Source organism: Micropterus dolomieu, linkage group LG13 (genome assembly GCF_021292245.1).
Source record: "Micropterus dolomieu isolate WLL.071019.BEF.003 ecotype Adirondacks linkage group LG13, ASM2129224v1, whole genome shotgun sequence".
Classification (NCBI taxonomy): Eukaryota; Metazoa; Chordata; class Actinopteri; order Centrarchiformes; family Centrarchidae; genus Micropterus; species Micropterus dolomieu.
Window position 1 is genome coordinate 5,869,131 of NC_060162.1, and position 17,277 is coordinate 5,886,407.

Here is a 17,277-nt window from a genome sequence, read left to right on the forward strand (position 1 = left end):
TGTGTGTGTGTGTGTAAGTATCCCTGTGTCTGGTTAGGTTTTGCAGACTGATGATTCATCTCATTACCTTGGGCAATGCAATTCAGTTCTCAGTGTGTCATTTTTCCATCATGGAGATTACATTAAGGGAAAAGTGGGTGGCAGGATTTGCCAGTGTGGGCAAGCAGAAAAAATACTTCCATCCATTCAGTACAGGAGCCCTACTTAATTGAAGTCTAAGTCTGCGTTACGGTGGTTTTAACTTATGTACAGAAATAAATATTTCGGCTAAAGATTAGAATCATCCAGTTCCGCGGATGTACTGTAGAACCGTATTCAAGCTATTTGTTTTATCTCACAGCCTGCAAAATTCCAACTCCTATCTAAAAGCACATCAACGCCCATTCACAGCTATCCAGGCTGGAGTCTTTTACAGCCTCTCTGCTATGTGCTAGATGTCCTGGGATGCGTATGTGCAGCAGAGTGACATAGGTGTCTCAGTGAGCAAACGTCTGTCTGAGGGACAGCTGGTTTAGTAGCTGGAGCTCCCCCAGGGCTCGTCCGACACAGTTTCCATCTGCGTGACCTCAGAACACACAAAGATCCTGGGGTTGATCATAAGTAATCATCACACTGTGTTTTGAGTATGGTGACACTGGGAGTTAGTGAGGGGCTTACATATCGAATAATTCATGTCTCTCTTTCTCCTAAATCAAAGAAACTGAATTAGCTCATGGTTGACATAATTTTACAGTACAGGATACTCCAATAAATGTATTACATGATTATATAACTGTGCAGGTCAGCTGTGCCTGTGTCAGTGTTAGGCCTTTAACACTGTAAATCTGCCAGAGTGTGTAGAATCAGGTGTGTTGGTTATGAGGGGGATGGTGCACAGATGGCTGATTGTAAGTTGTGATATTTCTAGCTATTTAAAATCTGCTCTTATTTTCTTGATCATTAACCAGTGTAGGGAGGTCTTCTGTTACCCGGCGCAGCATTAAAAACACATGAGAACAAAATATTTCAGTTTGTTTAATACTTTGGTTTATCTATCAACAGTTGAGTTTTCTTTATAATGAGCATTGCTGCCTCACAGAGCTACAAGCGTAGCTGTAGACAAAAGCTGCAACTAAGTATTTTCATAATTGAGTATTTACTGGTTATTTTCTCAGCAGGAACAGATTCCTTGTGGATTTTTAAACCTCTATTAGCGCTATGGAACTGTTTTTCTATGAGGGGCCCCCGTTTTGTGTCTCGTACACGTGCGCGAGGTCTATTCTACTGACCTACAGGCGGCACTAATTCAGATTAGCTTTATTGGCATGAATGTGTAACAACAATATTGTCAAAGCATCATACAAACTACATAAGAACAATCAGCCCCATACACTAACATGCCAAGTTTTGCTTCATTGTGCTGGCAGAGGCAGGGAAGAAGACTGCAAGTTAATAAACATGGACGTTAACAATTGTTAATTTAAAATACTTGTGTTTTGGTGAGTAAAAGTGAATGTAAACATAATTGTTTGATTACAAGAAACCTCCACAGGGCTCTTTTTAATATGAGAAAAGAGGTGATATATTCAGATTGCTTGATTAGTCTAACCAACAGTCCAAAACCCAAAGATATTCAGTTTACTAACTTATATGACAAAGAAATCATCACGAATCATCACATTTGAGAAGCTGGAACCAGATTCATTTAAAAAAAAATAAAAACTCATGATAGCACTGCAGAAAACATCAGGGAATCATTAAAGTCATTAGGATTCAAATTTCAACCCATCAAATAATTGAGGTATTTCAGTCTGGACCAAAGTTCAAAAGAAAGGTTCGCTTATTACAAATCTTTAAGCCTTTTCTCCTTGATTGAGGAGGCACCCCATAGTTGCAAATTGAAACTGAAATCTGCACCCTGCTTAGGCTTACCTGGGGACACATAAAGCTCAGGTTTATTATTCCTAAAGGACTGCTTCAGGCTTTTTGCGCAGCAGTGGGGAAATTTGTAATCTCCTAATGAGGTGTTTCAGCTATTGTTGCTCTCAGCTACAGTAACTAGTCCAATTAACTTTCTTGACATGATTCCCAGCTGTTCCAGATGCTCTGAGTATCAGACTTTCCAGTTGCCATTCACGCCAAATAAAAATGCAGATGAACAAACAAGCAGATGCACCGGATTAATGTTCATCGCTGACCAGAGTCCTGACTCTCTGCTGTCAGCCACAAATGTTTTCCACAACAAGTGTGTCCGGACATGCTGCACTTGTGATGTTCTCATGGATGAAATGGTTTAAATCGCAGTGTGAAATGAAGACAGCACTGTTTGTTTCTGGTGATAAAACACCGACCTTCAGCTGGCTGACTTGCACAGATAGAAAGAATCAAAGACTAGAAGTTAAACATGAAATATTACATGCAGTGGACACAGGACCTCAGTGCCTTTTTGTTTTTTCTTTGACTAGCCAAAACAGATGTCGTCAGTCTAGGGCCAACATTCCCACTTTCTCTTTTCCACGCGGAAAAGTTCCCTTCTCGCTGCCAGCATGGGGGAAGAATACTAAAGCAACAGCAATTCTGGATTATAGCTTAGTGAACAGGTTATATTTATTTCAATTTTCACTCCAAATTGTCTTCCCATGTCCCGCAGTCAAATGAGATGTCCTTGGTCAACCCCTGGTCTGCTTTGAATGAGGTGTTCTTGGCTTTTTAGAAACATTAAGCTTGTACAATTTAACTGTACATTGTCAGTTAATATAGATAAATGGCTACAATATCAGAAAATCATATTAGGGCTGTTTTACAAATATAGAATAGCTGCATTGAGTTACATTTAAAGCTATAAAGCACATTTTCTGCTGAAACTTGTGCAGGGAGACGCTTTGCTGAGGATTTGAAGGGATTAATTCTTTACCTCCATCCATTCTTTATCGCATTTTATCAGTCTTTATGTCTTGTAAAGTTTTCTAGACGGAGATGGGAGACATAACGCTAGACCTAGTTTCAGATTTACAACACCGGTCATAACCTGCCTTTATCCTACCACTCACCAGATGTGCGAGAACTTGTGAAACTCGAGCCCAGTTTTTTTATCTGTGCAGATTTGGTGAAGGGGCACGTTCATGCTGTTAAGGGGCACATGAAGAAAGAGATCAGGTCAAAGGTCAGGACAACAAGGGAAAGAAAAGAGGATTGATGACGGGAGTCTTCCTTCATACCTATACCTCCAACACCAACTGTTTAAAGACACTGTAGTGACAGTGACTGGAAAATATGTGCACACCCATTGTACCCATTTTTCATCCAAACATAACCAAATAAAAAACATAAATGGAAGAAATTATTCCTGTCAGCTTGCAGGACACTTGCTATACTCAAAGACTGCTGGCCAATAGCCCACAAGTTGTCACATTGTCTTTAATCTATTTTATTGGTTTTCCCTAAATATAAAAGTTTATCACAACCTGTATAGAGCTCTTCATAGTTTGGAAAAATGAATACACACCGGCTCAACCTTCCCTGAACCTTTCTGTCAGAAATCTGAACAGTTCATGTAGAGCAGTAGACAAGTTACTGTACTTTGTCACTTAAAAGTCTACAGAGCTTCTGATATTCTAGAAGATATTTATAAGGGTCTTGGTGTGAGTTTTTCACGTGTTCGCGTCCTATTGGATTGATGGTATAGGTTAAAGTCTTTGAGCATTCACATTATCAAGAGGGATGTATGAGTACTGAGTTGGTCATGTGAGGCTTAAAATACTGTGGATTGATTGGCTTTCAGTCACTTCTGTATTTCAAGTACCGAGTTGGATGTAAACTTGTAATTGCAAGAACTCCGATATGTAAGTTATATCGCTATATTATGTGAAGGATAAAATCTTGTGGTTTGGGGTATAAGGTAGGTCCATTTGCTTCAAATAAGTAAATGTTTGATTTTGAATCACTAACAAATTAGCACTTAATTTTCCCTATTAAGATATTTATTTTGTTGAGGAAAAGGGACTGTAAAAAGGTTTTTACTTAATTTTACTCAAGCACATTTGTTGAAAACTGATTTTATCATAATAGTTTTGAATGTTCTTCCTCAGATTTGTTAGGTGATCCACTGTTTGGCATCAAGTGTTTGTTCTGACCATAAAGAAAAGTTTAAAACCACAATTGGTTTCTTCAGCGTTCACTCTGGAGCAAAAATCAATCTTAAACTTAAAAGAAATAATAATTTGAAATGTATGGTGATATTTATCGATATTGAATGATATGAAATTATTTTTGCTCAGCCCTATGTAAAAGATTTGTCTAAATCTGGACAGGATGGTGATTTTTTTTCTCTCTTCATGTGACAACCTAAGATATTTTATTCCTCCATATTTTTTCCTGGAATTTTTTTTGTTGATAGATTGAATGTTTTGATTTATGTGCAGGTACCATGATCTGTTTTGGTTTTGTATCTCTGGTGGATAAAATATGTCCTCCTCATAAATAATCGATTGGCAGGGGGGTAAAAAAGGTGAATGCAGTCTTGATTACATTGAGATGCAACAAACACTCAGCTGAACCTTTTATTGAACATCTACTTTCATTACCTGACAGCTGAGTATCTGCATTGTTTCAATAAATAGTTTCCATAAGTCTTCATGAGAACCTAAATCCAGATGCACCACATGTCTTTTTGTAGCTATCAGTGCATTAACAATTCCCCTCTGGAAGTCATTCTTCATTGGTTTGCTTCTGCAAGCTCTGTCGGCCGCTACCAATCAAACAGTCTGGATACTTTCTCTATTACTGGCAGAGATGCAAACCCTTTATAGAGGTATAGTTTGCTGCCTCCCAGACACAGCAGCAGACATGCATGTGAACCTGTGGGCATACGTACATCCTGTCTGCTTGTATGAGGGTGAGATGATTGAAAAAACTTACTGTGGGTGGTTAAAGAAATAGGTGATTAGAAATACACAGAAAACTTAAATTCATCCAAAGCCTGCAAATTCTACCAAGTAGCTTTCTGAGAAGTCTGTATCAGCTTTTTATATATCATGAAAAAGTCTTAAAGCAAAGAAGTTTCCATAAGTGAGAAAGAGGCCAGAGCACAGATATATTATGTCTGTACACACAGAGGATCTTCTATTGATTTTCAGTATCCCGTGCTTACTCAGATCCTTTGGAAACACAACAGTGAGTAATCCAAGGAGGCTTTCCCACGCTGAGGAAGAAGCTTGTCATTAGTTCTACTTTGTCTCCCACAAATTACAGCATTCTTGGTGTCCAGTTGATGAAGTCATCTGAGCGAATCGTGGGTGAGGAGGAGTCCTGTAGATGGGATAAGAATTCTATTTCTTTATGTTATGTACTATTTCATGTAGCTGATACTTTTCAAATATGTGCACGCATACTATGAAAAACTTGATGTGCCAGCACAACTGTGGATTCTTCTGTATAGAAGCATTTTTTTAATTCGTCAGTACATGAAGAGTGGATGTCTGTTTTCCCTGATAACTGTACAAGAAATGAGGGTAAATTTAATGTAGCAATGAATCTTAACACTACATAAACCTCTTTTGTGTAGACTCCTGTACCCACAGTTGCTTGCAGTATTCTGTTGTCATACACCGTACTACTGTGACAAATGGTAAATAAACAGATTGACTGGAGTAGTGTGAAGGGATCCTGAAACCACTGATTTCATTGTAATAGCTGCACAGTTAGCATGGGTCAAATGCAGATTTTGAATATCCCCAATGGAACCACTTAAACAATGACCGTATTTACTTAAATGGTATACCTCTTTTATACTGTAAAGGTTTCACCTTTTTTAATTTTTTGTTGCTAGTGGAATAGCACATTTGTCTAAACCAATGGTTCCCAGCCTTTTGGCCTGTGACCAATTAAAACAAAGCAACATCTATTTGTCACTCTACAGCCTGTGAGCAGTTCAACCCCAGATTTCTTTGAATATTTAATATTAGGGCTGTAAAGTGATTAAAAATCACAATCAAAAACTACAATTCAGGCCCATAAAATAGATAGCCTACCACACACTGCCCCTGTACCTGTCACTGTTGCACCATGGAAAAGGTTGGTTAATTTGGCACATTTACCTGCCTCTTGTGATAACATTTTTTTCCTCCATAATTCTTATTTTTCTCCATATTTACCGTCTCTGATGGACTTGTCACACAAACCGGATGCCGTTCAGATTTCAGCAAAAACAAGTTGGGCGAGGCCGCTGGGATCCCCCTTCAATATTGAAAGTTTTAGTTTGGCCCAGTCTCACAGACACACAGACAGCGGTCCACTGCAGCTGACCGGCTAGTCGGCCAGCCCAGCCGCGGATCATAAAGTGTTATGATTCATCTCCCTACTCCATTCTTAATCGACTAATCGTTGCAGCTACAAACATTACAGGAAACTGCATTTGTTTCATGCTTTGTTTTGTATCTGTTTTCCAGAACCCCCAATACCCAGGATTGGCCTTTAGTCAGAGGTTCAGACTGATATTTATTTTACTAAAACCACGTCCCACATCTAGCATGGGTACAAGAGGCGTTCTGGTCTGCCTCCTCCTGACTGCTTTGCTCAGCTTATCAAATGCTGGGCTTGTGAAGAAAATCCTACGGCATCGACGACAGACGCTGGCCTCCCCTGAAGAACATAACATGACCGTCCCCAGTACAGACCAACCTGTGGTTTTCAACCACGTCTATAACATTAATGTCCCTGCCAGTTCCTTGTGCTCGGTGAACCTGGACGCTCCAGAGAGCATGCCGCTCCATCCCGAAGATGCAGCAGTCTCTTCGGGCCATCAAACTACTGAGCACACAGTCGACAGGGAGAACCAGATCGTCTTCACTCACCGCATCAACATACCTCGGCAGGCCTGTGGTTGTACCGACAACATGCCCGGCCTGAAAGACCTCATGAGCCGGTTGGAGATGCTTGAGGGAGAAGTTTCAGCATTGAGAGATCAGTGCAGTGGTGAAGGGGCCTGCTGCAGCGCACAGGTCACAGGTAGGTGTGATTTGTTGCCCATGCTTTGTCTGTCATATATTGATTACAGCCACTGCAGTAAAATCCTTATTCTTTCTAAAATTGCATTGTAAAGTGCTGCACTAAGAATACCCAGCCAGTTTCCTTCAGTATAAAGCACATCTGTTCCATTCATCTATTGAGGTCATTGGAATTCAATGAGGGGGTGTAATACTCCCATCAACTCATCATTTTTTTGAATGGGGCTTTGTTTAACTTAAATGCCGTGACATGCAGTTGCTGAATATAAATGACAGTAAGAATTCTTCTCTAGTAGTTGCTAAAATAAGCCTCGGACCGTTTCTCAATGACGCAGCCTTCAAGGATATAAACAGGAAGACATTTTGTGAGAGAGTTGAAGATTATCCTATCTGTACGCTATACATATTAAGCTAGAGCCAGCATCTAAATAGCTTAATGGATCAGACGCCTTAAAGTTGGGATATTTAATTATAATCCAATACATTTCTTAATGCTAGCTGTATTCGTCATGGTATTGGATTTCTCCAGAATCACTTACCACACCTCTAGTTTGAGTGCAACTTAAAGAAAAAGTTTACCATTTTGGGAAATGTGCTTATTCGCTTTCTTGCAGGGAAAAGCATCCACTCAAGTCCGTATGGTAAATATGCTAGCCTGGCTCTGTTAAATTGTGACCAATCCACCTACCAGTACCTCTAAAGCTCACTAATTAACTTGTTATATCTTGTTTAATCTGTACAACAACTAAAGTGTAAAAGTGACAAGTTGTGGTTGTGTGCTGGACCATTTATTGGCCAGACCATTGATTAAAACCACATTATTATGTGTAATTTGGTTTTACAGGGTTTTTTGACAGATTGAAGCTAACGTTAATTACCAGATTTTTGCCACGTTTGGACAGAGCCAGGCTAGTTGTTTGTTTTCACTAAACTAAACCAATCATTTACTGGCTGTTGCTTTATATTAAGCGTACAGACATGAGTGGTACCGATCTTCTCCTCTAACTCTCAGCAAGAAAGCTAATCAATTCAATATAATACCACTGAAGTCATATTGCACAAAATATGGAAATAAAAAATATATATATATTCTTTACTTTCTTATCAAAGGTGAGGTTGGAACTAAACCTTACTGCAACGGTCATGGAAACTACAGCACTGAAACCTGTGGCTGTGTATGTCAGCCAGGCTGGAAGGGACCCAACTGCACTGAACCCGTGTGTCCCAATAACTGCCAGGACCGCGGCCAGTGCGTTGACGGGAAATGTGAGTGCTTCCAGGGCTTCACCGGTGAAGACTGCACGATCGCGGTCTGCCCTGCGGACTGCGGAGCGCACGGTCAGTGTGTGGGCGGTATTTGCATCTGTTCGGAGGGTTTCTTCGGGGAAGACTGCTCTCAAACCCTTTGCCTCAACAACTGCCGCGGCCGTGGCCGCTGTGAAGACGGAGACTGCGTGTGCGACGAACCCTGGACTGGCTTCGACTGCTCTGAACTCATCTGCCCCAAAGACTGCTACGACCGTGGACGCTGTGAGAATGGCACCTGCTACTGCGATGAGGGATACACCGGTGAGGACTGTGGAGATCGCACCTGTCCCAACAACTGCCATGGTAATGGCTTCTGTGTAGATGGCCAGTGCGTCTGCACTGCTGGCTACAGTGGAGAAGACTGCTCTCAGCTCACCTGCCTCAACGACTGTAACGGCAGAGGTACGTGCTTCAACGGGATGTGTATCTGTGACACGGGCTATCAAGGCGAAGACTGCAGTCAGTTAGCTTGTCTGAACAACTGTAACAACAGAGGCCAGTGCATAAACGGACAGTGTGCCTGTGATGTTGGTTTCCAGGGAGATGATTGCGCAGAGCTTTCCTGTCCAAGCAGCTGCCTACACAGGGGACGCTGTGTTAACGGCCAGTGTGTGTGTGAGGAGGGCTTCGCTGGTGAGGACTGCAGCATCAGGACCTGCCCCTCCAACTGCTATGGCCGCGGCGAGTGCATTGGGGGACGTTGTGTGTGTCATGCAGGTTTCACCGGCGAGGACTGCGGTGAACTGAGCTGCCCTAACAACTGTCAAAACCGCGGCCAGTGCATCGATGGGCAGTGTGTTTGTGACGAAGGCTTTTCTGGTGAAGACTGCGGTCAGAAAGCTTGTCCCAATGACTGCCTAGCCCGAGGTTACTGTGTTGATGGCAAGTGCATCTGTCAGGAAGGATTCTCAGGAGAAGACTGCTCTGTGCTCGCCTGTCCAGATAACTGCAACAACAGGGGGCGCTGCATCAATGGAAAGTGCATATGTGAGAGTGGATATGAAGGAGACAGCTGTGTGGAGCTGAGCTGTCTCAACAACTGTCAGGACAAAGGCCGCTGCATTAATGGTCAGTGTGTCTGTGATGAGGGATACATTGGAGAAGACTGCTCAGAAGGTAAGAAACTCTGCTCTTGTGCAGAAACACACACACAAAAAAAGGATTTGGCAGTTTAAAAACCCTGAAAGTTTCCATGTGTTAACTAGATGTACTATAAAAACCAATCCAGTGACGTAATTTCCTTGTATTCTCAAAATGCACTCACCACTCATCTTGAGAGAAACTATTTTAGTGAGTTTAAAAGAGGTTTTTGGTTTGGGTATTGCCGTTGTCTGCACTTTGTTCGCACTTTTTTGGCAGTTCTTCACACCACAGCCAGATGTAGCTCTGGAGATTGCATTAGCTCTGTATGGTGAATACTCTGTGATTGAAGGCACAAGAAACTGTCCAAGACAACAGCCTCAGCAGAGTTCTTTTGCTTTCGTTTTTTCCAGTGTCTCCTCCAAAGGATCTCACTGTTGGCGAGGTCACCTCTGACACAGTGGACCTGTCCTGGAACAACGAGATGTTGGTGACGGAGTACCTTGTGACATATGTGCCCACAATTCCTGGTGGTCTTCAGCTGGAGTTCACTGTGCCGGGAGACAAAACTGCTGCCACTGTCAGAGAGCTTGAACCTGGCATGGAGTACCAGATCAATGTCTACGCTGTTCTGAGCAACAAGAGGAGTGTCCCTGTCAGCGCGAGGGTGGCCACAGGTTGTTTCCAGGCTTGTTTACTGCGAATTCCTGTAGAAAAAAGTTCATGTGGCTAAGCTATCGATGGTAACTGTTTTGTGATTATTTTTGTTTCCATCCTTCCAGACCTTCCTCAGCCAGAGGGCTTAAGATTCAAATCAGTGAGAGAGACCTCAGTGGAGGTTGTGTGGGACCAGCTGGACATCCCCTTTGATGGCTGGGAGATCTATTTCCGCAACACGGTCAGTCTGCCCATCTCTTTTGAAGGCCTGCCCAGGATTTTATTATCCAAGAGGGGGAAAAATAGAGAGGTGATAAGCTATGCCAGTTTATTGAAAGTCTCAGCAAAACATGGATTTATTTCAGTGCTAACCATTAAAATTGCTTTGACATATGGAAAACCCCCAGTGAGTAAAAGTCTGGATGTCACAGAACTGCGGGTAAATCTGCTGCTCAGAATTCCAGCCAGTAATTCTTTGAAAATAAATTACTGTGCCAGCTGATAAGTCAGAGGCCTAAAAGTTTTGCAGTTACTGCAGAGTTGTTACTCATTTAGTGGATAATGTCTTTGGTCATCTGTGTGTATCTGTCCGTAGCTAAACCGGACCCTTCAGCCTAATATTTTTTGTGTACATTTATGACTGTATGCTCTCGTGGTTGCAGTGATTTCACAATTTTTGGAAAAACCTTTTTTATTCACTTGTGTTTTGTATTGCCACTGATGGAAGTGACGTCAGTTCAGTTCAGTTATGTACCAGAAGGTAAAAACGTTCCATAAGTGAACTTAGGTATAAGCATAGAGACTTGAAATGGGTAGAAACAGCAAGCTAAGGTTTGTCTGAAGAAAATCTCAGTGACAACAAGACTCCAGCTGCTTCCAGCCAACAAATAGTCTGAACACAACTTGTGTAGAAACAAATATTAAGGTTAAATTATGGCTGATTCGACGGATATGAGAGTAGTATCGATCTTCCCATCTTTCTCTCGGCAAGAAAGCAAATAAGACTATTTCCCAAAATGTCAAACTATTTTTTAAATTCAATTAAAATAAGCTTGCAGTGGCTAAATAGCAGCTGGATGTAAACTGGACTTTGTAGTGTAATTAAGACTACCGCAGTAAGTGCGTGTAAACGTGTTGTCTGATTTTCTGTCGTAACCTGATTTTCTCACAGTAATCTGGTCTTGTGTGGGTAAGTCTTTAACAGGATATTTAACCTTAGTTTTTGCACTATGTGTCCTTGCAGAAGGAAGAAAACGGAAAAATCGCGAGCACTCTTCCGTCCTCTCAAAACAAGTTTTTCCAGTCAGGACTTGGACCAGGACAGGAGTATGAAGTCTCCATCAATATCATCAAGAACAACACCAGAGGACCCCAAACATCTGAAAAATTCACTACCAGTGAGTTTCAGGCTTTAAACAAATATCTTCTTAGCACACAGATTATTTAGAGTGAAGTGGTGAGATCATATATGATAAAAACCGTCCAGTTTTGTACCAAAGAAAGTATCCATTTCAGATGGTATGTCGTTTTCTTGCTGTGTCTGGCAGATATTAGTAGTTTGGTGAGATGAGTAACAGGAAATCCCTGCTGGCTCTCCACAGTTCCATCTAACAGATTTTAGCTAAAGAGTAATTACTCAGACACATTGACTCTCAGCCTAGCATAACATGGTAATAGTATTTTTTTCTTTCACTAAATCTTGCTCGTAGCTCCTGTCCTCTGCTTTTATAGCAGTGTTACTCCATACATTATGTTCTGAAATGCTTCCAGTTGCTTATGCAATCGATATGGCACGCAAGCCCAAACAACTCTCATTGTGCATGGAAAATCCATTTAGTTTACAAGTCTGTGTTGGACTCTCACGGTATCACACCATTTCATTACTGATGTCATGTATTTGTGTAGGCTGAAACTAGACAAAGCTCCCAGAAATGAATGATAGAAGTAATGTTAAACCTCTCGTAGCCTTTTACCCCCAGAGGCTCCAAAACACTGAGAAAAGATGTTTCCTCCACATGTGAACACAGGAGATTTGTCAGGTAGTAAACACAACGTCAGAGTGAAAGGGAATCACGTTATATTTCATGAAAGCCTTTTCCCTTGATGATCCACGTTATTGCTTTGTCTTAAGAGAGAGCCAAGTTGAGTCTTACAAGGGCTGTTTTTTGTACAATCCCCCCCCCCAGAGATTGACGGCCCCCAGCAGGTGGAGGTGAAGGATGTGACAGACTCCTCGGCTCTGGTTGGCTGGTCTCAGCCGGTGGCTCCTATTGACAGAGTTACCATGTTTTATGGGCCCAGCTCCGGCCTGTCAGATGAAACCATCGTGGAGATCTCCCCCCCAGACAAGCAGTACAGCATTGACGGTCTGAGGCCAGACACTGAGTACAAGGTGTCGCTCATCTCCAGGAGTGGAGACATGAGCAGTGATCCTGTCACCACCACATTCGTTACAGGTAGGCTTGTGATTGCAGATTTCGCTTTATATTCTCATTTATTTGAAAGCTGCATGGTTTCAATGACAAACAGGTCAAATGTTTTGATAAATACTGAAGTGATGGTGATATTCAGTGTATTTCATTTGTTTTTCAACAAATTCCATGAAAAGACCAAAACCAACTATGAATGTACTAACAAGTTGTCTGTCTGTCTGTCTGTGTATATAGAGCCTGAAATATCTTCTTCCTCTGCCATAGACCTCCATTGTTGACCAAAAATCTGTTACAAACACATGGAGTTGCACAGGATGACATGTTCATTTATTACTGTAGTTTATTTTGAGTCACACATACACCGTCCTGCTCACCCAAATACTCAATACAACGCCTATTTTGGAGTAAGCCGCAGCTGAAAAATAGTCCCCAAAAAATGCACAATTTCCTCATGTTTGAGTAACATTTGTAGAGCTGTGATGAGGGATACATCAGGGAGGAATTTGGAGATTGCACCTGTCCCAACAACTGCCATGCTGTAAATTATTGAGTAAAAGTAGAGAACAAGTATTTGGGATGCATTTTTGAAGATTTAAGTCTTCACTGGAAACATTTGGGCTTTGGGGCTGTGCACAAGTGACCCAATTTCCAGTAGTAATAGCCATAATAATACGTTCAATGTCTCTGTATAAATCTAAAGTTTGTGGGCAGAGGGTTGATTGTCCTAATATGATTATAAATGTGTTTACGGTAGACCTGGATGCCCCCACGGACCTTCAGGCTGTGTCCCAGACAGATGACAGCATCACTCTGGAGTGGACCAACAGTAAAGCTGATGTTGGCAGCTATCGGGTCAAATACAGTCCCATCTCTGGAGCGACTCATGGTGAGGAACTGCTCCCACGGGGACCAGGAGACACCACAAAAGCTACTATCACTGGTAAGGGTCAAAGAGACAAACATTTTTAAGGACGACCACACACTGCTTGTATTAATATTTCCACATGGTAATTGTCCTTCTATCCCTCTAAATGTCAGGGCTAAAGCCGGGGACAGAGTATGGGATCGGTGTTACTGCCGTGAAGAATGAGAGAGAGAGCCTCCCTGCTACTACAAATGCAGCAACTGGTGAGAGAAGCTGCTGAGCAGCTGTCAAAACAGTCGCCCCTTCACGACACCTCACACATACACGGACAAGTTTGTTGATACAAATTGGGTGATGAAATGAAACTAATGGGGGGAACAGTCATTTATATTGAGAATGCAGCAGAAGTGAAGAAAGAATTTTGCAGTCAGTTATGCACTTAATTCTTCTTCTGTCAGACCTCGATCCTCCCAGGGATTTCGAAGACGTCGAGTCCACAGAGACCTCCCTGACCTTGAGATGGCAGAAACCTCGGGCCAAGGTTGGCGCCTACAGGCTGGTGTACGTCTCCAGAGATGGGCAGGTTGAGGAGGTGGAGATCCCTGCTACAGCGACTAGATATGTCTTGTCCAACCTGACTCCTGGAATGAGCTACACCATCACTTTGACTGCAGAGAGGGGTCATAAGAAGAGCACACCTGTCATTCTTCCTGCATCTACAGGTGGGTAGGGAACAATTCTGCCACATTTCAATCTTAGAATAAATGATGAGGGAAATAACGTTTAGTTATTCAGCATGTGCTGTTACGTCCCCCAAATCATCCTTACAGAAAGGAACTTCGGTTAGACAGTCAATTGTTTAGATTTTGGAGTTTAAAAATGTTTGTTCGTCATTGTAAATCCATTAGGATTAACTTGGTATATTTTAAAAGAATGCACACCAGAAATAACCTTTGGGGTTTAGAGTTAGAGATTAGATGGCATGGGAAATAAAATGAACACGTTGAAAATGAGATCACACCTACATGATGCTCTCTTCACCTGTACCCTTTTGTTTTTCCTGTAGCCTCTTTCACGTTTTATTTAGCAGACTCAGACGACCGTGAGCTAACGACTCCTACAGCCTCAGAGGACAATGTGATTAGCTTTGTGTATTTAGACCCCTCTGAGTCCCAGTTGTCTGGGACGGAGCCTGAGGATGAGCTTGGAACGATGTCCGTCTCAGGCATCACGTTTGATGGGTTTGACCTCTCGTGGACACTAAAGGCTCACAGTGTCTATGATAGTTTCGTAGTAGAATATAAAGACACGCTGGAATTATGGGATGTGAGAGAAGTCCAACTTCCTGGTGATGCCACTGGCTCTAAAATCCAAGACCTGAAGGCATCGACAGAATATCAAATTAAACTTTATGGAATAACCAGTAGCCAGAGATCTGCGCTACTTGAAGCTGTTGCAATCACAGGTATAAGATTCTCTTTTAGTCTGAATGTTTATTAGAAACTTTGTCCTGTAGTTTTTTTACAGAACAAATTTCCACTGAAGGAGGAATTTGATAGAGGTCAAATTGCTAGATCAAAATAGTGATTTGATTTGCATGCTGCTATTTTTCTCATTGATAATATTTTTTATTACAATCATCTGCATAACCTTTGGCATGAGACAGTATGATGACAAACCCATCAGAGATGATTGTACTTTCACAAAATACTCATTGTCACCTGATTCCACATGGGATCTGACAAGGCTTCAGTACTGTGGCAAAACGTTGCTTCCTGAAATCCAAATACATAAAGAAATCTACTGTGGGAACTCTGTCCCGAGCCATTAATACCTTACAAAGGGTTACAGTACACTGGCTGTCCCGATTTCTTCCTGCATTTGAGTATTTAAATGCAACCATTTTGCTGTCTGAAAGCCTGTGTCACTAATTCCATCAGCATCATTCATCGTCTTTTCCAACCCCATTTACACAATTAAATGATTTTCTAGGCAGTCAGAGAAAATTACACCGTGCGTCACTCGCATGTCAAACAAGTGACTCAACAGTCTTTATTTAGGACTGCAGCAACACAATGGCTGTGCATGGCTTCATCATCTGTTTGAAGAAAACTGTGTACTTCCACTCTGGTGGACTACTCAGAGACCTTCAAAAATTAATGACACTAACTCAAGTGACATTAATTCCTTAGCTGTTGCTTTATGATATAAACCGTGGTCCTGGAAAAACTGGAATAAAAGGAGACGGGAAAATGATGAGATCTTTGCAGGAATTAGGCAGAAAAAGAACATAACTTAATGCTGAATTATTTGATTTTAATTATAAGTATGTTCTGTTCTTATTTGAAACCAATTTCTTCTTCACAGGTTCTTTTTCAGTCCTCAGCAGAGCCGGTAACAAATTCATTCTCTAACCTGCTTTTATTCACTGTAGCACCCAAGCCTACCTCTTCAGATGTACTGAGCATCAAAGATACCCCAACCACCCCACAGTCTGCCCTGGATACTGAAGCAGTTCAAAACTCTGATCCCCCCCATCCTCTAAACACTGAGGCTCCTTCCTCTTCTGATACTGGTGTGCTGAGATCTGGGGCTGAGCCTGAAAGCTCAAACCTGGACGTACTGGGGGACCTCACAGTCAATGTTACCTCCACTAGTCTAAGCCTGGCTTGGTCGGCGCCTGACCAGGTGTTTGACAGCTTTTTGGTGGAGCTCAGTGCTCCGTCAGGGGTGACACAAGGTCATGTGACCACACTGCCAGGAAGTGTGAGGAAGGCTGAAATAGAGGGTTTGTCCCCCTCTACACACTATAATATTACATTGCAAGGGCTGGTGGAAGGGAAGTCCTCTTTACCTCTCAAAGGTTTTGCTACTACAGGTACATGGAGCGTATATTTCTTTTTCAAGGCTTTCAGCACAATCCATCATCACATCCATTTGTTTTTATCTTCTAAATATTTCTGAATGGCGGCATGGTACTTTTTTTCTCCTCACAGATGGTTAATGTTTTATTGTAAAAGACAATCTTCCTTTCATCCCTTATTTTCTGTTTCTTAACCTCTGACTATTTATGGTGGAGTGTTGGGGCCACAAAAAGGTCATATTTTGAGAAAAAAGTTGTAATACTTCAAGAACAATGTTTAAATTATTAGAGAAAATCTGTGAAACTATATTTTTTTATATATACATACATACAGGTGCTGGTCATAAAATTAGAATATCATCAAAAAGTTGTTTGAGTTATTTCAGTAATTCCATTCAAAAAGTGAAACTTGGATATTATATTCATTCATTACACACAGACTGATATATTTCAAATGTTTTCATTTAATTGTGATGATTAAAACTGACAACTAATGAAAATCCCAAAATCAGTATCTCCGAAAATTAGAATATCATAAGAATACAAAAAAAGGATTTTTAGAAAAGTTGGCCAACTGAAAAGTATGAACATGAAAAGTATGAGCATGTACAGCCCTCAATACTTAGTTGGGGCTCCTTTTGCCTGAATTACTTGCAGCAATGCAGCGTGGCATGGAGTCGATCAGTCTGTGGCACTGCTCAGGTGTTATGAGAGCCCAGGTTGCTCTGATAGTGGCCTTCAGCTCTTCTGCATTGTTGGGTCTGGCGTATCACATCTTCCTCTTCACAATACCCCATAGATTTTCTATAGGGTTAAGGTCAGGCCAGTTTGCTGGCCAATTAAGAACATGGATACCATGGTCCTTAAACCAGGTACTGGTAGCTTTGGCACTGTGTGCAGGTGCCAAGTCCTGTTGGAAAATGAAATCTGCATCTCCATAAATTTGGTCAGCAGCAGGAAGCATGAAGTGCTCTAAAACTTCCTGGTAGACGGCTGCGTTGACCTTGGACCTCAGAAAACACAGTGGACCAACAGCAGCAGATGACATGGCACCCAAACCATCACTGACTGTGGAAACTATACACTGGA

The 17,277-nt window shown here is 41.7% G+C and overlaps 1 protein-coding gene across 4 annotated transcripts in view; it reads left to right on the forward strand.

Moving 5' to 3' along the window:
- Positions 1 to 17,277, forward strand: part of tnca (tenascin Ca) — a 69,862-nt gene that overhangs the window by 38,768 nt on the left and 13,817 nt on the right. For 2 of the 4 annotated variants that reach the window (XM_046066533.1, XM_046066534.1), the window contains exons 2-10: positions 6,426 to 6,984; positions 8,094 to 9,407; positions 9,785 to 10,048; positions 10,154 to 10,269; positions 11,272 to 11,425; positions 12,215 to 12,484; positions 13,215 to 13,400; positions 13,499 to 13,588; positions 13,784 to 14,047. In XM_046066533.1, the coding sequence (XP_045922489.1) occupies positions 6,507 to 6,984; positions 8,094 to 9,407; positions 9,785 to 10,048; positions 10,154 to 10,269; positions 11,272 to 11,425; positions 12,215 to 12,484; positions 13,215 to 13,400; positions 13,499 to 13,588; positions 13,784 to 14,047 (3,136 nt within the window). In that variant the 5' untranslated portion in view covers positions 6,426 to 6,506. Of the gene's footprint in view, positions 1 to 6,425; positions 6,985 to 8,093; positions 9,408 to 9,784; positions 10,049 to 10,153; positions 10,270 to 11,271; positions 11,426 to 12,214; positions 12,485 to 13,214; positions 13,401 to 13,498; positions 13,589 to 13,783; positions 14,048 to 14,391; positions 14,791 to 15,759; positions 16,204 to 17,277 lie in introns of all 4 variants that reach the window. The other 2 variants (XM_046066531.1, XM_046066532.1) reach the window with 2 other exon arrangements.